Source organism: Lepus europaeus, chromosome 9, assembly GCF_033115175.1.
Source record: "Lepus europaeus isolate LE1 chromosome 9, mLepTim1.pri, whole genome shotgun sequence".
In the NCBI taxonomy this organism is placed as follows: domain Eukaryota; kingdom Metazoa; phylum Chordata; class Mammalia; order Lagomorpha; family Leporidae; genus Lepus; species Lepus europaeus.
This window is the reverse complement of record NC_084835.1, coordinates 79734999-79762375: the sequence shown is the minus strand read 5'-3', so window position 1 is coordinate 79762375 and position 27377 is coordinate 79734999. Positions and strand designations below refer to the sequence as shown.

Here is a 27377-nt window from a genome sequence, read left to right as displayed (position 1 = left end):
TTTTTTCCTAACAGCAGTACCCTGATCTTCCCCTTGTGATCTATGACAAGCAATGGAAAGAGCCTCTCAAATGCTCATAAAATCATTTCATCTCTTTTGGTCCCATGAGTGAGCCTTCAGAGGTTCTTCCAATGTCTGGGCAAATCGACATTCAGTTCTTTAGATACAAGGTTACCAGATGTGGCAAACAGAAATACTAGGTCTCTTGGTAAATTTGAAGTTCAGATAAACAACAGATACTGTACCTTTTACTACTGGATACACTTCCACTAAAAACTCTTGTTTATCTGAAACGCAAATTTTAACTGGACCTTCTTGCATTCTACCCTGCGTAGGGACAAACCACACTCTGTTCCAAAGAGGCTGGCTGGAACAGCAGTCAGTGATTCTAATTAAAAAACAAATCCCAAGAAACACCTGCTTTGAGGGTGTTTAACCACCAAGCTTTCTATATTCCTTGTAAACTATGATAGAGCAATAAAAAATGTGGAGAAAGGGTCACTTGAAAGCAGTCTTTTTATTTAAATATTTTATGATGACACACATACAAATATAAGCTTCCAAGGAACAAATGTAAAAATGAATGCAAATCACCTTTTCAGGAATACAGGAAACCATGTAGAAAGTGTGATTGCAATATACAACTTATAGCTCAGGTTGTCAAGCCTGCCCAAAGAGGAAGCTTAAGACCAGGTATGTTCTGAGTACACAGGTCATATTTACATTTTGCACACAGCAGTGACAATCCTGTTGTGCACTTTGCAAAAATATCTAAGTCAATAATAAAAAAAGAAACAATTATTATGCAGAGTAAAAAATTCTAGATTATCAAAGAAAAGTATCTTCCATCTTAGCCATGATCTTAGCTCATGATGCCAAAAATATTTGCCCTTACTTCTACACTCTGAGTGGGAGCACACTGTATAAATCCTTTGCAAACACAATTCAGGTAAACAGTGTTTTAGAAAATGTCTACAAAAGTAGATTTAAAAAGTTTCACTTCTGCAGAAAAATATCTTAAAAGTCAAGAAATTAGTATCTAAGAATTATGAAAATAATTTTGTTATGGAAAATATATAAATGACTGATATGCATATTAAAATATTATCTCTAGGAGCAGGAAAATGCACTCTATTTAAGGTGCTAAATAACCCAAATGACTTCTAAGAAGAAAGGCAAGGATATTGTGCAAGTCAGGTTACTACTCATGGAGGAAGTCTTTATCAGCCACTTACCTACCCTGAGACATCAGATTAAATCATAATTATAGAAATATGCAGTCATTTGACATTTTGGCAATAAAAGAGAATGGTTTGTCAAGCTTAGTTTAATTCTGCAAGTATTCATTTGGTACCAGGTTAGTTCCCAGGAGATACAGCAGTGAAATAGGCACAGTATCTACCATAGTAGAAATATAGCTGGCTAACTTAGCTGCAGTAAACTGTAGCTGCTCAGAAGATAATGTATCCTGAGCTTTCATTTATTGCTGCATTTTATTACTATAAAAGACAATTATTTATTTATGCATTTATCCTAAATTGTCAGGATTGCTGAGAGACAGGACCATATAATGCTACTTTTAAGACCATACAAGGGTGTGAGAGCACACGAGTGCATTCACAGGCACAGAAACATACAGTGTGTGTTCTTTTCATGTCAGTGTCCCAAACTTTAATCTCACACAGACTGAAAAGGGCTTCAGGAAAACCAGCAGTAAAACTGGCAGCCCAGACTGTGCAAGTATCTTTGGGCAGATGAGATGCGCACCATCTGTTAGGTGCAGTAAAGTAGAGAATGCAGTGAGATCCAGTCAGTGTCCGGGTCGCTCTAGGGGTCAGCTGATGAACTGGACACACTGTGTTCACTTGGTAAATTCTCAGAAGCCAGATTTCCTATTTACCTTTTGTTAATATTGTCTGCAAAACTCACTAAAAGCAACAGCATCAGCACCGAGTCCTCGGGAAATCACAGAGCATTTCTGACACGTGCTCCTGGAAGCAGACAGTGGGGGTGGGGTGCTTGGCCTATGAGTGTCTGAGACAAAGTGTAAGCTCAATGTGTGCGCATCAGTGCACGCCAGTAAGGCTCACAGAATGTCTGGTATATGGAAAACATGTTCAGTCACTACTAGTTGAACTCTGCATCAGCTTTTGGCTGATGGCTGTTTAGGAGTAAGAATGCTGGACGGTGCTATGCTTTGTGACTCTGGTGGAAGATGTGGTTACAGTAGAATTAGAATGACCAGATTCTTCTAGACCAAAACTTGGCAAAGGGCCAGAGGCTCCAGCTCCAGACACCATGGTCTTTCGAGTCATGACAGAGGCTTCGGATGGCATTTGGTAACTGGATTGCAGAGCAGTAGGTGCTAACACTCTTTCGGTCACTGTCACATTTTGTCCTGCTGCTACACTGGGCATGGCCAGAGTGGGCTGCACCCCGGAGCTGGGGGCAAGGATGCTCTCTCTTTCCCTTACCATGACATAATGGGCATCTTGCAGATGCTGAGTGCCATCGAGAGGATGAGGTATGCCCCCATTAGGCTGTATGACTCTCTCAGTGACCGTGACATTGCCTTCGTTAGCAAAATGCTGATCTACCAAGGAAGAAGCTGGAGCATATACCCTCTCGGTCACCACAAGGCTCTGGGGCTGTCTAGGGGCCAGGATCACAGTGCTTGGTGGCACAGCAGAACCCGTTGCATAGGACGTCTCTGTCACTATGATATTACTAGAAGCCAATGGGTCAGCAAGAGGTGCAGCTGCCTTTTGAGCCTGCCTAGAAGACACAGATCTCTCGGTGACCACTTCCTGAGTCACTGTTTCTGCACTTGCTTCATGCAAAGGTTTTGGAACTTGAAAGCTACTGCCAGAGGAGTAGGCGTTCTCTGAACTAACCACTGCTTGCTCATAGAGTGAATGCGAAGCTGTGTTCACTCTTGGTGCCGGGACAGGTTTTTGCCTCTGCTCAATTTCCATATCTGTACCTATGTCTTGACCCAAGCAAACTTCAGCTAATGTCTTGAATTTAAGTCCCAAATCGTCTAAGAAGCGGTTGTCTAGCTCTCCTTCAATGAAACTGCAACAGCCAATGGAACCGTGCAGAGATTCAGTGTCTTCCTGAGAATAAACCAGAAGGCAGTCTTTGGCCACGTGGATGTCATCCTCCTCAGCGTAAGAGGCCACTTTCTGAAATGGAAATAAAAATAGATGAACAGTAAACAACACAAATTCATTTAAAAATAAGATTCTACATTTTTGTTCAAAATGCAGTAACCTGAACCTAATTATGAAGAAACGTCAGAGAACGAAAAACCAAGGGACATCACACAACACAACAGATCTGCAGTCTTAAAAAATATTAATGTCATGAAAAGCAAAGAAAGGCAGAGTGGACTGTTTCAGATTAAAGGAGACTAAGGTGGCATGGAACTGAATGGAATGTAGGAACCTGCACAGGAAAAACCTTTGTGGCAGTGGCATTATTGTGATAACTGGCTAAGTTGAAATATGGACCATGTCAATGTTAAGTTTCTACACTTTTTAACTGCACTGTGGGAACGTAAAAGGATGTAGGATGTGATGTGTGTATGAGAGAAGTGGGGGCCGTGGGAGAGAAGGAAGGGAAAGAGACAGATGGAAAAGCAAACAGCAAATGTAGCTAAGAGTTCATAACTGAGTAAGCTGGATCAAGATCAGTTATAGGGGCTGGCGCTTGGTGTAGTGGGTAAAGCCACCACCTGCAGTGCCAGCATCCCATATGGGTACTGGTTTGAGTCCCGGCTGCTCCACTTCCAATCCAGCTCTCTGCTATGGCCTAGGAAAGCAGTAGAAGATGGCCCAAGTCCTTGGGCCCCTGCACCCTCATAGGAAACCTGGAAGAAGCTCCTGGCCCCTGGCTTTGGATTGGCACAGCTCTGGCCGTTGGTGGCCAAATGGGAAGCGAACCAGTGGATGGAAGACCTCTCTCTCTTTCTATCTCTGCCTCTCCTTCTCTCTCTGTGTAACTCTGACTTTCAAATAAATAAATACATCTTTTTTAAAAAAAGATAATTTATAAGCTCAAAATTTCTACCATTCTCAGATAATTCTGAAATTATTTCCAGACCAAAAGTTAGCACCTACACACCTAACTGATCTTCAGCAGGATCAGAGCAGAAAGGGAAAAAGCATAAAAATGAAGCAAACAGGGCACAAGACTGCAGCTTAGCACTGAGACAATGAAGGGACAAGAAGCGGTTTTCCTTGACACTGCCCACATCCAAGTCAAGGGAACTTGCAGCTGGCAGAGAGGATGGGATGAAACACAGGAGGGTGGAAAGGAGCAGCGTGGGAAAGCACTCCAGCAACTTGCAAATCTAGGAGGGGACAGAAAGGCAGCCAGTACTGCTTAAACAACAACAACAACAACAACAAAAAACAAAACTGGGGCCGCTCTGTGGCATAGCGGGTTAAGCTGGTCACTACAATGCCGGCCGGCATCCCACGTGGGTGCTGCTTTGAGTCCCAGCTACTTCACTTCCCATCCAGTTCCCTGCCAATTCACTTTGGGAAACAGCAAAGATGGCCTAACTCCTTATGGTCCTGCCACCCATGTGGCCTGTCCCTGCCCTGTCCCTGGCTGTTGTGGCCATTTGGAGAGTGAACCAGTGGATGAAAGATCTCTCTCCCTCTCTGTAACTCTGCCTTTCAAATAAATAAATAAATCTTTAAAAAATTATTATAATGTTGGTAGGATCTATAGCAGTGTTCTTTACCTTATTTCTGATATTGATAATGTGTTTCCTTTCTTCATATACTAATGAAACTAGTTAAGAGGCTTACTAATTTTATTGATCTCTTTAAATAATCTTTTTGTTTAATTGTGCCCCCTCCCACCCCCGCTTTGATATATCATTGATTTCTGCTCTAAAATTCATTACCTTTTATCTGCTTGCTTTGGGTCTGATCTGTGTTCTTTGTGTTACTTTGGTGAGGTCAATGATGTGAGACCCATCTTCTAGAACAAGCACTGTCATTTCTGCTGTAAACATTGCTTAAAGCTCTGCTTCAGCAATGACTAACAAATTTGGAAATTAAAATAAAATGCGGTTTAATTTTCAATGGTGTAAAATGTTTTCTAATTGGGGTTGGCACTGTGGTATAGAAGGTTAAGTCTCTGCCTGCAGTGCCAGCTCTGCTTTTGATCCAGCTCCCTGCTAATGCATCTGGGAAAGCAGCAGAGGATGGCCCAAGTGCTTGGGCCTGCATCCATGTGGGAAACCCAGAAGAAGCTCCTGGCTTCTGGCTTTGGCCTGGCCCAGCCCAGGCCATTGTGGCCATTTGGGGAATGAATCAGTGGAAGAAAGATCTCTGTCTCTTCTTCTCTCTCTCTTTCCTTCTCTCTCTTTGTAGTTCTTCCTTTCAAATACATAGAATAAATCTTTTAAAAATGTTTTCTAATTGCTTCTGTTATTTTCTCTTTTATTCACAGGTTATTTAAAAATGTATAATTTACAAATATTTGCAAAATATATTTTATGTGTTTCTTTGCTAATCATCTGTGGTTTAATTTCTTTTTGTCAAAGAACATTGCATGACTGTGGTTCTTTTCATCTTATTAAAGCTTATTTTATGTCCCAGTATATTGTTTATGTCACAAAGAAAGTGTACTCTGTTTTTGTTGCATAGAATTTTCAACAAATGCCAATTAGATTCAGTTAACATTGTAATATTTTCTGTATCCTTACTGATTTTCTGTCTACTCAATCTTTCAATTACTGACAAAAGAGGCTGAACTTTCCAAATACAATTATGCACTTGTCTATTTCTTAGTTCTATCAATTGTTGCTTCAAGGTTTTGAATTTCTATTATTATCCTGATATATTTAGGTATATCAGACCTTCTGATGAACTGACTCATTTTCCATTATAAAGTAAGTCTTTCAATAATTCCTGGTAATAATCTCTGTTCTGAAATGTAGTTTGTCTCTAGGTAACCTTTTATCTTTAGCCTTGATTCTAATTCCGAATTCCAGGCTTCTGCCTGCATCTGATTATGTCTCCTGCAACTTTTCTCATCATTTTTATGTAAATATCCCATCAGTAGTGGAGCTACCAATGTATCAAGTAATGTAGCAAGTCCCCGATACAGGAGGTGACATGTAAATGGACTGAATCGACTGTGTGTGCGGTCATATATTCTCTGCTCCTCCCTACTGGGCTCATCCCTAAAGAGCATACTCCTCAGAGGGATCGTGCTTTCTGACCCACTGACATTGACCTTGGCCGTATGACTTGCTTTGGCCAATGAAACGCTGAGTGTGTAAAAGGCAGAGGCCTTAAGGGCCACTGCTCAGTCCTGCCGTTGCTCTTCTCCTGTGCCTGACAGCAGCTTCCCGGGCATGGACGTAACCCTGCATTCTCAGCGTGCGCTCTGGAGCAGGGCGGGGCCGAGCCGAGCCCAGTGGCCAAAATACAAATGGAAGTGAGAAACGAGCCTTTGCAAGAGCTGAAATTGTGGGCTATTTGTTATCACAGAATAACGTAGCTAATACTGGCTCATTCAATGGGTTACATCTCTTTCTGTCCACTGCCTATAATCATGCCCCCATCCCCCGCAAAAAATAAACCAAAAATCTCCAAAACCCAGAAAACCTCCAACATCCAATTTAGACACAAGGTAGTGATTGCCCTACTGCATTCATAAACAAATGCATTGCTTCCTCCCCCAGCCGTAAAAACCAATCCTTACATCGGTGAAATAACTTCGTAGGAATTCCTCATTCAGCGCAACTGCAGCCGCTTGTGCTCCAAGCGCGTCCCTGGAAGCCCCCGTGGCTCTTACGGTCCTCATGGTTTCAGTGCCCAGCCCGACTCCTGCCGGCCCTGTCACCTGCGTGGCCCCGGCAGAGAGAAGGCTTCGGTGCTCCTCCCACCTGGTGTCCACCTCAGACATCTCATGCTGCCCTTTGGTGAAGGAAGCAGAGCTGCTCCCTTTCATGGTGGCTTCCTTGGTGATCATACTGCCTACTCCATTTCTCACTGTTAGGTTCTCCCCGTGGTCCACGGCCAGAAGCGACGGCACCACCTGTGAGAGCAAATACAGTCGAGAATTGTGTCAGAAGGTCACCGTGGCTGCAAGAAGGGTCTGTGCTTTGTCCATACAGGCAAATTAGGAAAAAATATTTTGGGTTGCATAACTTCTGTTTTGGTCTAAGGAAAATCTTCCTTCTACCTCCCTGTTTTCATGGCTGATTATAAGCCAAGGAGAAAATAAAAGCCACACTTTCCTGTACAGTCTTAGCTTATTTGCAGTATTGGCAACAATTGCACTTCAAGTTCCCTCCATGCTTTCATGCCTTCTCCCAGGACTACAGAGCACTTAATTTTGTTTGCCTCTGGAAACAAGGTCACCCAAGATAAAGACTGCATTTCCAAGCCGCTACTGCTACTTGGTTAGGGACGGCCCCTTGGCCAACGTTGAGTCACACAGAAATGGTGCACGCAGCACGCAGTGTGCCGGGCAGTTCTTCACTTCTCTCCCATCTGTGGGCTGGAATGCAGGAAGAGTAGTGAGGTCTGGAACACGGCTGGGAACAGAACTCATTCAACGAAGAGCAACAAGGCAGGAGGAGACTGAGGCAGCGCTGGGGGGGAATCCTCGTGGTGAACCCGGACGGGCCGCGTTGACGCTTACACCACTGTTATTCTGAGTTCTCTGACACTTGACACTAAATCCTGTCCCAGTAGAGATGACGCTCCTGGCAGATGGGGATGAGAACCAGGTGATGCAACAGAGAGACCAGGGGAGATGGCCATTAAGTAGTCAGCAAGGAGATTTTGCAACCTTTTACTGTTATTGCGGAGGGTGCAGCGTTACCCCTGCTGATCCCACCTTGCAACAATGGAAATGGAGAAATGGAGGAGTTCCTGGTTGTGAAAGATTGTCTGCTATCAGGACCAGTATTGCCATCCTAAATCTCTGCACTCTCGCTCTCCCTGACCCTTGCTCTATATTCTCTGGGCCACCCCATAACCCACACTGCACCTTCTCTGTAACACAGCACATAATACAGCGGAGTAAAACCATCTCAACGCTGCCCTGACAACACACACAAAACGTGCTGTGGTTTGCACCTGTTTGTTCCCAAAGGCATGTGAGTGAAATACTTTACCTCTCACCATCAAAAACTTTGACACAATTCCCAGGTGCTCTCAAAACCTGGAAAGCCAAGCAACGTGGCCATCTGGTGCACTGACCTTGTCTTCCGGCGGTGCCCCTTCATTGTTCCAGGGGTGCAGCATCTCTATAGTGCCAGGGATGGGGGCGAAGCCTTTGGCACCATTTCCACAATGGCATATCAGCAGTAAGAGTGGAACAACTGCACAGAAACACAATGGAGGGCCGAGAAGGTTAATCCTGACATTTTTCTATATCCATATTGCAGAATTTTGGAATATACACATCACTTCCTGGAGTTCAGTCTTCATTTATTTGCAGTCTTATTTTCTTTCTTTTATTTGCCCTGATCCAATCTCACCACATTTTTTTTTCTTTTTTTTGGATGAGTTACACTAGAGTCTGAAGGCAGAAATAGGGATACTTACAAATTTAAAGGTCTTGTTCATTGCAAAAAGGGCTCTCTACAGTTACTGAGTAGAATGGCAAGACTGGATTAGACAATATCCAATTCAACAAACCACTTTAAAGATTAAACTGTTCTGTTCATTCTCACTTTTTATTTTTAATGGCAGCTAAAGAGGAAGGGACAGAGAAATCTTGTATTTGCTGGTTTACTCTCCAGTGGCTGAAACAGCCATGGCTGGGCCAGGCAGAAGTCAGGAGCCAGGAACTCCATCCAGGTCCCTATGTGGGTGGCAGGAACCCATATCTGCTCCCTTCCAGGTGCTTCAACAGGAAGCTGAATTGCAAGAGGAGGCAGGACTCGAGCCCAGGCACTCTGATATAGGATGTGAGTGTCTCAAGTGGTAGCTTGCCTGTTCCCTTGTTCACTCTTTTAAACCACTGTCCAAACACTCCTAAAGGTAGAAATATTTTCATGTATCAAGTATTCTAGAACATTGAAACTGCCATAATATTTCAATCTATAGTAGAATTTTGAGCATGCAATACAGGTCTCTTGAGTTCATCCAAATGGGGACATTCACAGGGTTTAGGCCAAAAGGAACATACATAACCTCAGTTATTTAAATCAGAAAATGATACATTCTGACAATATAAAATCAAGCTTTGATGAATTTAGTTATCATCAATTATTCTCCTATTCATCCTCATGAGGGTTCTAGTATGATTTAAGAACAACTGTTGGGGTCAGTGTTGTGTGGTGCAGTGGGTTAAGCTGCCACCTGTGATGAGGGCATCCCATGAGTCTCAGTTCTGCTCTCAGTTGCTCCACTTCCAACCTAGCTCCCTGCTAATGGCCTGGGAAAGCAGTGGAAGATGGCCCAAGTACCTGGGCCTCTGCCACTCATGTGGAAGACCCAGATGGAGTTCCTGGCTTCTGGTTTCAGCCTGGCCCAGACTTGACGGTGGTTGCCATTTGAGGAAGGAACCAGCAGATGGAAGATCCCTCTAGCTGTCTTTTCCCTCTCTCTGTAACCTTCCCTTCAAATAAATAAAATCAATCTTAAAAGGGAGGAGGCAGGGCAGCTGTCTGCAAAGGGATGGGTGTCTTGACGTAGTAACTAACATTTTGCTGCTTGAACGCCTGCATCCCATCCAGGAACGCCTGAGTCTGAATCCCAGTTCCCCTCCTGATTCCAGCTTCCTGCTAATGTGCAGCAGGATGGCTCAAGTAGCTGGGTCCCTGCCAGCCACGAGGGAGGGCAGGAGTGAGCTCTCACCTCTTGCTGGCACTGGGAGAGTGAACCAGAGGATGAGATTCCTCCCTTTATGTCTCTATCTGCTTTTCAAATAAATAAGTATTTTATTTTAGAAAATTTTTAAAAGAGGAATAAAATCAGTGACTACGAAAGTAACAAATCACTGGCAGGGCACTCACTGAAATACTTATTAAGGACCACCGAGCGGCTGTGGACAGACTTACGCAGCAGGAGCAGAAGGGCCAAGATGATGAGTGCAACGGCTGCGGGCCCCAGGCCGACATAGGAATCACGCTGCATCGCGGCACAGCCCAGGCCATTCTGACACTGACAAACGGTGAGCTGCAGGACCTGCTCCTCGGGGCAGCTGAGGCCTTGACTGTCTGAGATCAGGAGCTGAATTTCACTTCTTCCAAGCTGTCTTTCACTTTGCTGCAGTAGCACACTGGTACCTATAAGGGGAGGAGGCAGAGGAAAGGCAAATGAGTGCCTACCAGGGAGGGCAAACTGACTTACAGACTGTTCTTTGATGGCTGATACTTAGCTCCAGTTAGATGACTTAACCTTCCTTCTCATTGAATTCACACTGTGTGCTTGTGAACATTTGCCCATGGCCCCCAAATATGCACTTTAATTAGCAAAGGATGGGATGTGGACACCGACTTCATGACGACTGATTTTAACAAATGTATGTGGTCTACCAAATGCTAAGAATCATTCTCTGTATGCAGGAACACAGTGACAAAAGGGTAGTTAAAAACATTTCCGTGGAATGACTTTTATTTCACCATTTCTGTAAAAAAAATTTTTAATGTATTTTATGTTTATTGGAAAGAGAGAGAGAAAGAGAGAGACAGACACACCTTATATATCCTGGTTTACTCTCCAAATGTATGCAATGTACATTTGTTTGTTGGGCTTCTTCAGGGTGAAGCCAGGAGCACAGAACTCCATCTGGGTCTCCCACACAGGTGACAAGGACTGAACTACTTAAGTAATCATCTGCTGTGTCCCAAGATGTGCATTAACAGGGAGCTGGATCAGAAGAGGAGGAGTGTGGATGCCACCCAGCACTCCAATAAAGCTGTGGGTGCCCCAAATGGTTGCTTAGTCTGCTGCACCACAATGTCTGCCCCTCTGTGAACTGTTTAAAAAGAACTTTTCCTAAGCTATCTCAAGGTAAGTTACAGATATAGCATAATTTTACCCAACATGGACCCTGAAAGACCGAAGGGCATTAGCTCCTTTAAGATATCTGTTATTGATATAATGCTTTTCAACTGTTGTAATAGTGTCCTTTAGAGTTCCTTTTTGATCCTGGATCCCATCAAAGACCACACATTGCATTTAGCTATCAAGTTAGTCTCTACTAATCTAGAACATTCTCATTCTCTCTTTTGGCTTTTCAACACCTTGACATTTTTGAAGGCCATATTTCAAAGAAAGTTCCCCAGTTTGAATATGTCTGATTGTCCACTCATGACTGGATTCAGGTTATACATTTTTAGCAGGAATATGACACAAGAAACACGATGTGAATGATCTCTTGATAGCTTTCAAAATAACTATCTTAACTATTTAAAATTTTTCTTACACATGAATAAAAATGAACAGTTTTCCCCTGGCCAGTTAAAACAGCTCAAAATTTATCTGACATATGTGCAACATTTATTAAAAATTAATTTAGTTGTAAGACATGAAGGGGAACAAAAAGCACAAGTGTGTGTTTTTTTTTTTTTTGTGAAGTAAATAACTTCTTTTCATTTTAAGCTCCAAATTCTATAGAACTTGATTTGCATGTCTAGACATATACTCTTTAAAAAAAATAAAGATTTTTACTTATTTATTTGAGAGGCAGAGCCACAGACAGAGAGAGAAGTCCTCCATCTGCTTGGTCTACCCCACAATGGCCACAACGGCCTGTGCTGTGCTGATCCAAAGCCAGGAGCCAGGAGTTTCTTCCAGGTCTCCCATGCGGGTGCAGGGAACCCAAGCACCTGGGCCATCCTCCACTGCCTTCCCAGGCCACAGCAGAGAGCTGGATCCAAAGAGGAGCAGCTGTGACTCAAACTGGCGCCCATATAGGATGCCAACACCACAGGAGGAGGTTTAGCCCACCATGCCACAGCACTGGCCCCTAGAAATACACTTTTAAACTTATCCTTAAAACTCTGGGAACGTGAGGAAAGGATCTAATCATTCATTTCAGGATTATGCGCTTGAAAAAACATGACCTGATGAAAACAAGGGAATTTATGTTTGGCTCTGAGGGGCGCAGGATGGGAGGACACCTTAGGAGGGGCACAGAAAGATTTCCCCTTTATTGGTTATCACTTAACAAAGGGGCCAGACTCAAATATGACAAACATTGCTTTTTTAATTTCAGGTGGTAGGTACAAAGGTATCTGACTTATCAGTCTCTGGAACTTTATGTATATAAACATTTTTCTAGATAAGTAGAAATAAAAACGAAAGGAGCTATTTCTTAACATGACAGCTGGATAATCATTTTTTGATATAACAAGAGAGAAGAAAGCCTGGCTTACAGAATCCTCTTTCTTTGCATTGTATAGTTATATAAAGAACAATGGCAGTGACTTCTTGTTGTAATGTTCTAACTTGTACATTCTGAAAAATTTATGTTTTTAAGACTATGAAAAAATTCACAAACTCATCAAGCTTAAGCATCTTTTAGACAGAAGATCCATGCAAAAATCTGGAGTGGCAGCCATGTAAGAGTGCAGACTTCAGAGCCCAGCTCCGAGCTCTGTTCTGTTGCTGTGACTTGAGGAAAATCAGTAAAACTCTGCATGTTTCTTTCTGTGTGAAATGTTGACAACACTGGTACCAATATTGTCTAGGGCTGTTAATGTTAGTAAAGTGCTTGGAACCACGTCTGGCATATCCTAAACACCATGTGTTTCTTAGATAAAATAAGTAAGTCTTGGAATCCCAGCATGTTCATGGCGAAATACATTTATATCTTACAGTCAGACAAAAGCAAAACTTCGACCAGGCATTCAGGCCCGTGGGGGCAAGGGAGTCCCAGACTTCTGAGACAGGACTGGGTATATTTTGCTTTCCCATGTTTAGAGCCCTGTGGCTTGATTACCAGAAGAATCATCTGCATGTCTGCTAGACCAGGCTCATGCCAGCTGGACATGGGATCAAGGACCCACAGTCAATCACAGTGGTGACTGTCACCTTTAGTAGGAGGCAACTCGAGTTAATCAAGGCCATAACCATCTTTCTTCAGGTGAGTACATAAATCCCAAGAAGATTTGGAATTAAGTATAGGAATATTTAAGCAAATTAAACACACAGTTTTAGTATTGTTATATCATCAAGGATTTGTTTTTGTTGTTTGATGATACAGTTGCAACATTTTTAATAAGAAATCAGTCCTGGGTCTGGCTGTGGGGTGCAGTGGGTAAAGCTGCCACTTATGATGCCAGCATCAAGTCCCAGCTGCTTCGCTTCTGATCCAGCTCCCTGCTACTGCACCTGGGAAAAGAGTGGAGGATGCTGCACCATGTGGGAGACGCAGAAGAAGCTCCTGGCTCCTGGCTTTGGCCTGGCCCAGCACCAGCAGTTAGTCATTTGGGGAGTGAATCAGTGGTTGGAAGATCTCTCTCTCTGTCTCTCCTGCTTTCTAATTCTAGTTTTCAAATAAATAAATAAATAATTTTTTAAAAAATCAGCCCTATTTTTAGGAAAATTAGTGTGGCAACTTTGTAATTCCTCTTTGAAAAACCATGGATAATTGTGTTATTGATTTAGAATTGTGCTTTTAGTTGAAATATCATTATTTAGAATTAAAGTACTAAAGAAATTTTAGTTTCAATGCATTTTATAAAAAGTTCAACTTACCGGAATTTTAGAGTATAAGGACGATGGGGAAGGTTTACATGTCAACCCAGATTATTGAAACACATTAAACAGGAAACCAAAAACACAACAATTATAAATATAGAGCAAAAAGTTGAAGATATTTTAATTGACCCAAACATTATTCAAAACCTCTTAAAAACAAGTATAAACATTTATCATGCTTAAAATATCATAATAAGCCTGTAAATTTAAAAAAAAAAAAGCTTGGGGATTCTATTTGAATTTTTTTTAAATGAACACTATTGTTAAAAACAAAATAGTCTTCTAACTAGTCTTTTTTGTATTGTGCATCCAAAAGCTCACATCAGCAAGAGGGATGTGTCCAAGGTATAGGCAAGGAGGTGTGGGAGGTCAGCTGACCCCTTGTGATGCTGTCTCCATCACACAGCTGACCCTCCACACCCATGGGTTCCATGCACACCTGCAGATTCAAACCACTATGCATCAAAAATATTTTAACAAGGGGAAAATTGTTGGGGTGCAGGGTTAAGTTTAAGCCTTTTTGAAGACTTCTCCATCCTAAACTGGGAGCACTGGTTCAAGTGCTGCCTACTCTGCTTTCAATCCAGCTCCCTGCTAATGTGTCTGGGAAGCAACAGGATACCTCAAGTATCTGAGTTCCCACTGCCAATATCAGAAACCTGAATGGAGTTCCTAGCTTCTGGCTTCAGCCTGGCCCAGCCCTGACTGTTGTAGCTATTTGGGGAGTGAACCCGCAAATGGAACATCTCTCTCAATCTCTCTCTCTACCTCTCAAATAAATGAAACTTTTAAAAAACTTTTAAAAATTACATGTGTACTAAATACATATATATATGTTTTCTTGTCTTTATTCACTAAATAACAGTATAATGACTACTTATGTGACATTACATTGTATTAAGCATTAAAAGTAATCTAGAGGGGCCAATACTGTGGCATAGTGGGTAAAGCTGCCACCTGCAGTGCTGGCCACTCATATGGGCGCCAGTTCGAGTCCCGACTGCTCCACTTCTAATCCAGCTCTTTGCTATGGCCTACGAAATCAGTAGAAGATGGTCTAAGTCCTTGGGCCCCTGCATGTGTGTGGGAGACCCAGAAGAAGCTCCTGGCTCGTGGCTTCATATCAGCACAGCTCTGGACATTGTGCACAACTGGGGAGTGAACCAGTGGATGGAAGACCTTTATTTCTCTCTCTCTCTCTCTCTCTGCCTCTGCTTCTCTGTCTTTCAAATAATAAAATATATCTTTTTTTTTTTTTTAAAGAAAAGTAATCTAGAGACTGCTCTAGATTAGAAGATAGTTTTAAAAAAAGTAGAAAGACTACAGTCCCAGGGAAGAATTAGGGAGAAAGCAGTAGAGGAAACTCCACGTAAATTAGAGGGACACAGTGGACCTATGTGGAGGGTGTGGATGCCCACAACTCAGGGCCCCAGCAGCCGAGAGCCTCTGCACCAGCACTGGAGAGTGAGGTCTGACCAGAATGCAGCAGCCCAAGCCACTGGCAAAAATGTTGCAGGAAAAGCCTAGAGGGAATCCAGCTCAGAGCCCGATGGGGGATAGTGTACCTGCCAAACCAAAGGAGAAAAAACAAAGGGGAGGCACATTTTTCTCTCTCCCCAATCACCCTGCAGTTGCCTCCAGTAACAAGCTGATAAAGAGCAGGCACCACTTTGGAAATATGTAATGGCTGCGCCAGCTTGTGTCCATGCCCAGCAACCAGCTAAGCAGAGACTCCTGGGTCTGGTGAGGAGAACAGACAGGGGCTGGGTGCTCATGACTGTGGGAGGATTATGTGCCAGGACTGTGGCTTCATGGGAGGGCCCCGGGTGAGGCTGGGACATTGGGCAGTCACTGTGGGAAGCTCCATGTGCTCAGGGCTCCCTGGTTACCTGGTGAGGGACATTGCTGGGGAATCTGAGCTAACACCAAGGACTGCAGAGATCCTTTGTGCGGTCCTTGTGGCAGAGCAGATGAATAATATACCCACTGGGGCTAGCAGTGGTCTCCTTTGAGGAGAGGAGCTCAGCTGAGTCTATGCCAACAGACAAGAACAAACCTCCCCTCTGACAAAAAAGAATTACCACACCAAAACTGGGTGTGACCCCTCAGACACACCCTTCACTCTGGAGAACTGAACAGAGCTGCCTGGCCACACCCACCACATGCCTCTAGGAAGTCACTGAAAGCAGACACTCCACTAATCCAGAGAGGCACAGAACAAAGGTGAAAGCCACCATAGTGAAAAAACAAAGAAGAAACCAACAAGTGTCTCCACAAGTGCTGAATAACAAACACACCAATTTAAGAAACAAGAATAAGGAAGACAACATTATGCCCCCAAGAGAACACAACACTTCAATACTAGATTGTGAAAATGATGAGATTGAAGAAATGCCAGAAATGGAATTCAAAAAACTGATCATAGGATTCCTTAGAAGTAATCAGAAGAAAATGCATGACCTAATGAAGTCTATACATGATATGAAAGAAAATTTCTCCCACGAAATTGAGATATTAAAGAGAAATCAAAATGAAATCTTGGAAATGAAGAATTCAATAGAATAAATGAAAAATGCAGTGGAAAGCCTTAACAGCAGAATCAGTGAAGCAGAAGAAAGAATATCCGACTTAGAAGACAAAGCACAGGAATTACATAGTCAGACCAAACACAATAAGAAGAAATTAGGAAACTAAAAAACACTGTTGGTAATCTACAGGATACTATCAAATGTCTCAACATACGGGTTCTAGGAGTTCCTGAAGGCATGGAAAAAGAGAAAGGATTAGAAGACCTTTTTAGTGAAATAATTACAGAAAATTTCCCCAATTTGGAGAAAGAAAGGGACATTTAACATACTTCTCATCAGAAACCCTACAGGCTAGCAGAGAATGATGAGATATAGTTCAAGTCTTAAGAGAAAAGAACTGTCAACCCAGAATACTATACCCTGCAAAGCTCTCATTTATGAATGAAGGTGAAATAAATACCTTCCATAACAAACAGAAATTGAAAAAATTTGTCATCACCCATCCATCCCTGCAGAAGATGCTTAAGGATGTGCTACACACAGAAACACAGAAACATGGTCATCACTACAAAAGAAGGTAAAGAAGAAAATCTCCCAGTAAAAGTACAAAGGAAATCCAAAGTAAACAAGAGGATTATTTATGAGAAAACAGCAGGGCAAAGTCATTACTTATTAATAGTCATCTTGAATGTAAATGGCCTCAACTCTCCAGTTAAAAGACAAAGACTGGCTGAATGGATTAAAAAACAAACCCAGCTATTTGTTGCCTACAAGAAACACATCTCACCAACAAAGATGCACACAGACTGAAAGTGAACAGATGGAAAAAGATATTCCACACTAATAGAAACCAAAAAAGAGCTGTTGTAGCCACCTAATATCAGACAACATAGACTTTAACACAAAAACTGTTCAAAGAGACAGAGAAGGGCACTATGTAATGTCCAAGGGATCAGTTCAACAGGAAACTATTGTTTATATATAGTTATATATATATATATATATATATATATATAACTATATATATAGTTTATATATAGTTATTTATGTAACTATTATAAACATATATGGACTTAATTATAGGGCATCTGGCTATGTAAAAGAAATGCTAATGGATCTAAATGAGACATAGACTCCAATACAAATTATTAGAGAACATTGGGGAAACCCTGTAAGACATTGGCACAGGGAAAGAGTTCTTGGAAAAGACCCCAGAGGCACAGGCAATCAAAGCTAAAACTAACAAATGGGGTTACTGCAAAAGAAACACTCAGTAAAGTGAAGAGGCAACCCACAGAATGGGAGAAATTATTTGCAAACTATGCAACTAATAAAGGATTAATAACCAGAATATATAAAGAGATCAAGAAACTCAACAACAATAAAACAAACAACCGAGTTAAGAGATGGGCCAATAATGTAGACATTTTTTTAAAAAAGGAAATCCAAATGGCCAACAGACATATGAAAAACTGCTCAGGATCACTAGCTATTAGGGAAATGCAAATCAAAACCACAATGAGGTTTCACTTCACCCCCATTAGAATGGCTTTCATACAGAAATCAACAAACAACAAATGCTGGCAAGGATGTGGGGAAAAAGTTACCCTAATCCACTGTTGCTGGGAATGTAAACTGATAAAACCACTATGGAAGACAGTATGGCGATACCTGAAAAATATGAATATAGACCTACCATATGACCCAGCCACCCCACACCTGAGAATTTACCCATGGGAAATGAAAACAGCAAATAAAAGAGTTATTTGCCCCCCTGTGTTTATTACCGCTCAATTCACAATAGCTAAGACATGGAATCAACCTAAATGCCCATCAACTGCAGACTGGATAAAGACATTATGGGGTATGTACACTACAGAATACTAAATAGTGGCTAAAAAAAAAAAAAAAAGAAATCTGGTCATTTGCAGCAAAATGGATGAATCTGGAAAACATCACACTTAGTGAAATAAGCCAGTACCAAAGGGACAAATACCGTATGTTCTTCCTGATCTATAACTTGTAGAGCACCTAAAAGAAAATCCGTAGAAATGAAATTGACACTTTGAGAAGCAATGACTTGAACAGTCCTTGTCTTAACTGTCGAGGAACAGTTTTTTTTTTTTTTCTTCATACTGTTTGTTGAACTCTACTTAACAGAGTTAATCATACATGTATAAAATCAGCTGAAATTGATCTCAGTAAAAAATAAGAGTAGAAATAAGAGAGGGAGGAGGAAGTTTATAAAGCTGTATAATTTTGCATACATTCCTATAGACTTACTTCTAAGGGTACAGTTTAAAAACTTGCCATGGAACCCCAAACCCCATTAAGCTGCATGGTAAAAATGAAATCTTAAGTGTTAAAGTAATCATATAAATAGGATAAAGTGGCTGGCAATAATAATAGAATTAAAAAGGAGTGAATGTTCCAAAATGGGAAGCAGTCCACACAGCAGACTCATAGAATGACAATTGTTTTAAATAACACTCTGACCTCAGAATCAGCCCATAAGGCATTCTGGCCTGGCTTAAAAGCCCATGAGAATATTTCAGGCATCGAAAGCCAAGACATTGTGGCAAAAAATGTCTTACATGAAGGATCTCTGTGAGTGAAACCCCAGTGGAAAGAAGGGGCCATCAAAGAAGGATGTGCTTTTTTCTGAAGGGAGGAGAGAACTTCCACTCTGCTTAAGGCCCTGTGTAAATACTGACGGAGTTTATGGACTCAAAAGACTTCCATGTTAAGAGCCTCGGGTGATCACTGACGTCATACATAAGAGTGTTAATTGTTAAATTAACAACAGGAGTCACTGTGCACTGACTTCCCATGCAGGACCTCTCTCCTCTATCAGTTGTAATATGAGAATTATCTGTAAACAGTTAATTGTGTTTTTGTGTTTTTTTTTGTGTGTGTGTGTGTGTGTGTGTATAAATTGTTGAAATCTTTACTAAGAATGGAGGTGGTCTTCTGTGTATAAAGTTAATTGAAAATGAATCATCATGGAGAATGGGAATGGGAGAGGGAGGAGGAGGTGGGGTGGGAGTTGGGGTCTCCAGGAGGGCAGGTATGGTGGGAAGAATCACTATATTCCTAAAGTTGCACTTATGACATTTGTACTCCTTAAATAAAAGGTTCATTTGGGTAAAAAAAAAAAAAAAGCAAAAAAACAATCAAACAAACAGAAAATCCTGTATATATGAAATGCATGGAATCTGTTCCCTTTATATAAATAAAATTTTTTAAAGTTTAAAAAAATCAAAAGAACCTATCACATTTGGAAAGATCTGTTTTAAATATCATACAGTCAAATGCCCTTGTTATGAATGACTGATGGAAGCATAAATTTTTGTAGCCTTTAGAGTGACTTGGAAAAAAAAAAAAACAGTCTATAGAGATGCAAATTCCATAGGAAGATGTGCAGAGGATATGCACAAAAACATTCTTTCTATATAAGGTACTCCACAGCCTCAGAGGGCCTGGAACCAACCTCTAATGGATACTAAGTGGTGACTGTTAGCTTTGTGACTTTGAGTGAATTATTGAACTCCAGGTAAGCTTTCTTCAGCTGTAATCAGGGAGAGATGTTATCAAATAGGGATTAAATATGAAAATACAAGGTAAGGGCTGGCTAGCAGAGTGCTGGCACATAGAAAGTGCTCAATAAACCTTATCTGGAAAGCAATTATTGCTACTATACTTCAAGATCTTTAGAAGCCACCTATCAGGACTGCTGTACTTGGAAGCCTCAGTCCTCCTCAGCTTAGGAGGCAAAATTAGTCCAAGATCTATTTGGAGAATACCCAGATACCTTTAGAACATTTTAAGGTAATTTTTCTTCTCTCCACAGCATATAAAAGCCAATAAAACACTATGCTTATAGGTTTTACAATCTCCTTTAAAAGACTATCTTGGAAATAAAATTTATGAGAAAGAACACAACCTATATGATAAAGATTTTAGACACCTGTCATACTTAATATTTAGATGTAAACATAGTTACTGATTCTGCTTACTTTCTTGCTTTGTTATTTTCCATCTCTCTGCCATTCCTGGTGGTTTGTCAATGATAACAAAAGTGAAAGGATCACTGTTTGGGTAGCCATCCAGGTCCACTGCGGTAACATTCACATACGGCACATCATCACACACCGTCTGCACAGGCTCCACCAGGGTGGGACAATTGTCGTTGATGTCCTCAACCATGATACTGACAGTGCCAGTGATGGTTTTCCTAGGAAGATCTTAAAAATAAGAAGGAAAAGTAAACTCATTGCTGACAATGCACACGGTCTGGATATTCCTGCCAATTTGCTAAGAAGGTCCCAATCACTTTGGACACTTCGATATATTCATATTTAGGCCAAATAACGTCTTCTAATTCACCCAGTAAGTGGGAATGTGAATGTCTATCCACTGATGAGACAAGCTAAATAAAGGTCTGAAGCTTGAAAAATAAAGTCGAAATACACAACACTAAGAGAAGTATCTAGCAACTTACCTTCTGACACAGCCACAACTTTTACAGTATAGGCACCATTCTGCACATATCTGGATTCAAAATCTGGGACTTTTACAAGTTTAATTTCAGATGTGGCTGAATCCACAGAAACCCAATTATCTGCATCTTCAAATTTTATATACCTATTATAAAAAAATAAAATTAATTTTGAATTTTGGATAATTGAGATTTTCTAACATTTAAACTCCTTCAAGCTCAATTTTCACCTCATTTTATAAGTAGTTGTTACATGTATTTGTTTTGAATATTTTTAATGTCTTGAAACCACTCCAAAAGCCCTTCTTCTCAGTGTATTAGACTTACTGGAAATCTTCCTTGTTCTGTACATATATGCAGAGGTGATTCACCTGGGCCTATGAGTCCAGGAGGTTTTGTAAGTTGCTCTGCAGTATGTCCTATAACTACCAATTTAATCTCTCTTATAGTTGAGGTAAGCCTTTGGAGAAAAATCTAGTTACATAATAAGAATAGTTGGAAAAAAAGCAGTCTTTCATTATCCTGTACACTGGGATGTCAATATTTAAAAATATCAACTTAAAAAATCAATGGCTGCCTTAAATGGGATTATCTAAAGTTTCTGGAATATTGTTAATTATTAGGAACAAAAGTTTTTTCAGTTACATTGATTATAAGTGAAATCAATGCTGACAAATCAATCAGGTTTATTCCCTCAAAGCATAGAATTAGTATGAAAAGATTCTGCTAGGGGACAGCAATGAAAATGTTCACAGTACATTTTCAAAATGTACATGATGAATAACATCAAGTCTGACATATACAATTATAAGGCAAATAAGTATCCTGTTTCTTCAATCAATCAAATTGGCAATTTATTTTCTATTAAGTAGATGTTTAGGACATACTGCTATTTAAAAATTTCAATTATGCATTTGAGCTTTATTTTTCTGCCTTTTAATATATCTCACAGTAAATGATAACACAGTTGGATGTGCATAAATATTCCTGAATTTCACATCTGAAATTGTAAAGTTTAAATTTATGTTATCAGCAAGGATTTCCCAACATTTGTCCTTACAATAAGGGCAGAGAATTGATAACAAGGATCATACTTCACAAGGGAAAGTTCTGTGTGATCTCACGTGAAGTATTTTATAACTGTTCTTCTCTGATGCAAAAGTTAGACAACATTTAAAGTAGGATGGAAGCTCCGGTGTTATATCAAATGTCCATAAACAATCTATGCACATGGACAATCAGTAAGATAGTAAATTATGACAAATTTAAGAGAATGATTCTTCTACTGTTATTAACATTTCAAAATACTACTCAAGGGACGGGCACTGTGGTATAGTGGGTCAAGTTGCCACCTGCAGTGCCAGCAACCCATATGGGCACTGGTTCAAGTCCCAGCTGCTCCACTTCCAATCCAGCTCTCTGCTATGGCCTGGGAAAGTAGTAGAAGATGGCCCAAGTCCTTGGGCCCCTGCATCCACATGAGAGACCTGGAAGAAGCTCCTGGCTTCTGGCTTCGGATTGGCCCAGCTCCAGCTTATGTGGCCATTTGGGGAGTGAAACAGCACATGGAAGACCTCTATGACATCTCTCTCTCTACCTCTGCCTCTCTAACTCTGCTTTTCAAAGAAATAAATCTTTTTTAAAAAAATACTACTCAAAAGGTGAATATCGGAAAGTAATTTAGCTATGCCTCCCACTCCTTATATGGCATTTTCTAATTCTAAAGTTTTGAAACTGTATGCCAAAAAAATTGATAAAATACATTTGAGAAGGCACATAGTTCATTGTTCTTCTAGGCAGAACACATTATCATTTTTTTGTATTATTTGAAAAACAGAGAGAGATAAAAATAGAGAACTTCCACTGCTGGTTCACTCCCCAAATACCCACAATGGTCGAGGCGGGGCTAGATTGAAGCCAGAACCCTGGAACTCAATCCAGGTCTCCCACTTGAGTGGCAGGGAACCAACTACTTCAGCAATCAACTACTGCCTCCCAGGGTTTGTGTCAGCAAGAAGCTGAAATTGGGACTTGAACCCACGTACTCCTATCTGAAACACATGTCTCCTAACCAGCATGTTAACCACTAGGCCAACCTAACACTTACTAGAACATGTAATCTGTTGATATAGTCATAGCCTCTAATAAAAACTGGAGCCATAATTAAATAGTTAAATAGGCAACATAAGTTTCACTATAGAGCCACAATATATATACTTTAAAGATTTATTAATTTATTTGAAAGGCAGAATTACAGAGGGAGAGAGAGATCTTCCATTCACTGGTTCACTCTCCAAATGGCTGCAATGGCTAGGGCTGGGCCTGGCCAAAGCCTCTTCCAGGGCTCCCATGGGTTCAGGGGCCCAAGCACTTGGGCCATGTTCCATTGCTTTTCCAGGCACATTAAGCAGGAAGCTGGATTGGAAGATGGAGCAACCGGGACATAAACCAGTGCCTATATGGGACACAGTGGCTTAACCCGATACATCACAACACCAGTCCCCAAATTTTCAAAGAACATACAAGTGTCTCAATAAGCAGCAGTGAGAAATTACAATACGGAATGTTCATCATATAGAATCCCCAACTATGGGGATTCCGCCAGGGACCACTTTGTTAGGTACAGAACCATGGGAATTAGAACTGGATCACACCACTGCAGAGGAGCAGTGCTGACACCCGCAGAAAGGGTGGGTAAAAACGGGTCATCAAGTCTGTGCAGAAACCACAGGGGATGCTGTTCATAGCTCTGGAAACACATGATTTGATTCCATTGACTGATGAATTCCATTGAAAGGAGATGAACTGCATGGAAAGTAGTTATGGAAGTATTTCCTCCATGTGCCCACTCTTGCTAGTCTGCCGTGCATCTAAATGCAATGTTTTATGAAGTACAGGCAACCAGGGGGCTTGCTCTGCTCTGAATGTTGGTGCTGCTTCCAAAATCCTAAGTTAGGACCTACTGTCCAATGGGATATTACGAGAAGGTGGGCCTTCAGGAGTGGCTGCATCATGTCAGCACCATCCTTCTGAATGGGCTTAGTGTCCTTATAAAAGAGGCTAAGGCCTTGCCTCAATGGCACATGCACTAGGAAGAGCTAGGGCAAGTTCCTGTTAAGTTTGGTCTTGGGAGGGAACACTGTTTGCCCCTTCCTGTGAGCCTCAGCGGACACTAAATTAAACCTCCTGGCTGGCACCTTGATCTTGTACTTTCCAGAACTGTGAGCAGGCAATCTCTGTTGTTCATAAGAGAGAGCAGCCTGCAGGACTGAGATGGGGGGGGGGGGGGGGGGTGAGCACAAGGACGGGTAAGCGCACCTGAGCAGCCGTGGCAGGGAACAGGGAGACACAAGAGCTGTATGTCTGGAGCAGCAGGTGGAGACTGGAAATTCAGCGAGAATAACTGCCAGTAGAGCTCCACAAACAGCAGCTCTGTAATCTCAGATGTAAAGGTACTTTCCCCAGGTTACGGTGTATTATGCAACTATTTCTCACATCCAAATTTATATACGGTAGAACCTGGGGTCAATTTTATCTCTTACTTTCTTACCCTCCAGTGCTCTTCTGGGATATGGCGGATTCTAGAAAGCTGTTCCCTAAACCTCCGCTTTGTATTTTTTAGCCATCTCTATCAGGACATTTTCTGTGTTGAGTCACCCAGCCGCATCCTCACGCAGCTTCCTATGGTCTCAAAAAGGGGATTCTGGTGAACATTCCTCATCTTTCAGTTACAGGCACAATTTGGAGAAATTTAATCTACCGACCCTTGGGGCAGTAAAATTCTGTCGTGTGAAGGAATGAAGGGCTGAAACTTAATTACGATTTCTGAAAGTTGTCACTTAAGAGGTGGGCATTTGTTAGAGCAGTTAAGATACTGCTTGGGACACTTGCAGCCCATAATGAAGTACCCGATTCTGTTTCTGATCCAGCTCTCTGGAAGGCAGTAGGTGACGGCCCAACTACGTGGGTCCCTGCCACCTAAGTGAGATTCCTAGACTGAGCCCTGAGCTGTTGGCTTTGTCTCGGCCCAGCCCTGGCTGTTGCAGGCATCTGTAGGAAATGAACCAGCAGATGGACGATCTCCCTCCGTATGTTTCTCTTTCAAATAAAACATGAGAATAAAATTTAAAATAAAAAAAAGAAAACCATCAGCTAAGGTTATTGAAAGTGAGGAAATATAATCACAACTATCTCTTACTTCGCACGGGCTGGTTGTCCAGTGTCTTCATCAAAAGCCTGAAATGTCCCAAGTGTCCGGCTTTGGCTCGTAATATCCATGCCTTCACTGGCGCGAACGTGGATGGTGTTGCTTCTAAAATAAATGCCTTCTTTCACATTTATCACCTTTACTTTGATGGGAATGGCTACGGGCTTAAATTTATTTCGAATTGACTTGTGGAAAGCTGCTTTATTAGTGACAATAATACTGAAGTTAAGACTCTTCATTTCTTCATAATCTAGTTCCTAGAAAGGCAAAGGAAGAATTCTTTTAAAACAGAAAACAACTAGAAAACATAGGAACACACACATAGATACATGCATGCATACATACACAAAATTTAAATGGTAGACATGACCATTTAACACATGGGAAATATAGAGCTCTCTTACATTATTACCAAACAACTAAAAACACTGTCAATTTGCATACTTACAAATTTTAAGGATGGCTAGAAGTATGGCAGTTAGTTTTTCTCAAGGTCAAAATCACTGTTAAAAATATACATTTTTGGGCCAGTGTCGTGGTGTAGGAGGCAAAGCTGCTGCCTATAACACCTGTATTCCATAGGGGGGCTAGTTTGTGTCCTAGCTGCTCCCTGAGAATTGCCTGAGAAAGCAGCTGAAGATGGCACAAGTGTTTGGGACTCTGCACCCACGTGGGAGACCTGGATGAAGCTCCTGACTCCTGGCTTCTGCTTGGCCCAGCACTGGCCACTGCGACCATTTAAGGAGTGAACTAGTGGATGGAAGGTCTGTGTCTATATCCTCTCTCTGTGACTTTGATTTTCAATAAATAAATAAATCCTTTATATAAATTTTTATCTTCAACAATCTCATGTGATTTCTTTTCTAATAAAAATCGACATTGAATGTAAATTAATATTCCTGAAAATGTGACCCACAGGTTCATTAGAGAAGAGCTACAAGTACAGGTAGCACCACCAGCTCTATCCCTGTAAGATTTGTACATATTAGAAAACCAAGAATTCCTGGAGTAAAGAAAAACAGCCTAGGGACCTTCGAATGGTCTAAACAAAGAACTTACTCCCCTCCTATGTGGCATAATATCTGGCTTGCTGTTAATTTCATAAAAGAGTAGCCTCCTTTCAAACAGCTCTTTGTGTACTGTGGCTGTTAGAATAATGCTCATTTGATTTAATCAATTCATCGCTCTACATATTTTATGTTCCAATTTTTTCCATTTTCTTTCTATAAACATTTCCATAATGTTCTTCAAGATTTATATTTATTTAGACAGCCTGTTGTTTATATTAGGCAGGTGGGCTATTTGCAATTTCTTATTAGTACTGCTCTGTACATTTTTATACAGGTCATTTTTCCTCTGTTGACCCGCTAGCTTATTACTAAGAGAATTAAGGAGTCAGGGTACATCCATTGTCTCTGACCATTTTTACTTATTTCTTCAATATAATATTAATTGTGTGACATGTCTGTATGAATGATAGCAATGCTGTTCATTTTTTCAGTAGATTTGTCATGAATTTTGTTTTCCTCTCTATGCGTAACAACTTCTGCCTCATTTAAAATATGAATCATAATGGTGTCAAGACAAGGATACTAAAGAAAATATACTCTTTGTGACTGTAAAATCTTTGTGAAAGTTCTTTGAAGTTGCTCTTGCAATTAACATGCGTATTTTGACAGCTTGATATGTGCTGAATGAGAAATAAAATCTCCTAGCCAGATGACTTTAGTGTTCTAGGGTTAAGACAATGTAAAATATAAAAATGAGCTAGGTGGTTGTGCCACAAAAATTGCTTGAGTGTTTGCCATAAATAGCCATAATGCAGGTTGGTATTGCCACAGTGGAGTGCCAGTTGGAATCTCAGCTGCTCTGCTTCCAATCCCATGTCCTACACCCTGAGAAGGCAGTGGAGGATGGCCCAAGTACTTGAGCCCTGCCATTCCCTTGGGAGACCAGGAGGCAGTTCCTGAAGGCTCTTGGTCTCAGCTGTTGTGGCCACTTGAGGAGTGTACCAGCAGACGGAAGAGCCCACTCTCTGGCTCTCCCTGTCACTCTGCCTTTCAAATACATTTTTAGAAAAACTAAACAGCCACATGCTCCTAAGAGAATGAAAACAAATGAGCAATGTATGAGGGCATATACTTCTATTTTTGCCATGTTTTAATACCACTAAAGATTTTAAACTTGGTAATTTCTTGGCCAAGTTGGAACTTTTCCTCATGTGATGACTTACTATCCCTATTTCCAAGTTTAAAATGATCTGTTCATATCTTTTCATCCTTTCATTGATAGCCTCACTGAGGCAGAATTTACATACAGTGACGTCCACTCTCTTTCGGTGTCTACACCAGGATTTTTAGTATTTGGAATCATCACTGAAATCACTCCACTCACACCCCCAGCCCCAGGCAACGCCTCATCTGCTTCCCACTCTCACTGTTCTGCCTTTC

General features: G+C 41.2%; 1 protein-coding gene across 1 annotated transcript in view; it reads right to left on the bottom strand.

Annotated features, from left to right (window-relative positions):
- Positions 1-498: 498 nt before the first annotated feature.
- Positions 499-27377, bottom strand: part of DSG2 (desmoglein 2) — a 65433-nt gene continuing 38554 nt past the window's right edge. The window contains exons 9-15 of the mRNA XM_062201503.1: positions 24919-25184; positions 20724-20866; positions 20239-20466; positions 10046-10273; positions 8238-8359; positions 6730-7065; positions 499-3185 (exon numbers count right to left, since the gene is read on the bottom strand). Coding sequence (XP_062057487.1) covers positions 2166-3185; positions 6730-7065; positions 8238-8359; positions 10046-10273; positions 20239-20466; positions 20724-20866; positions 24919-25184 — 2343 coding nt within the window. The 3' untranslated portion in view covers positions 499-2165. The remainder of the gene's footprint in view (positions 3186-6729; positions 7066-8237; positions 8360-10045; positions 10274-20238; positions 20467-20723; positions 20867-24918; positions 25185-27377) is intronic.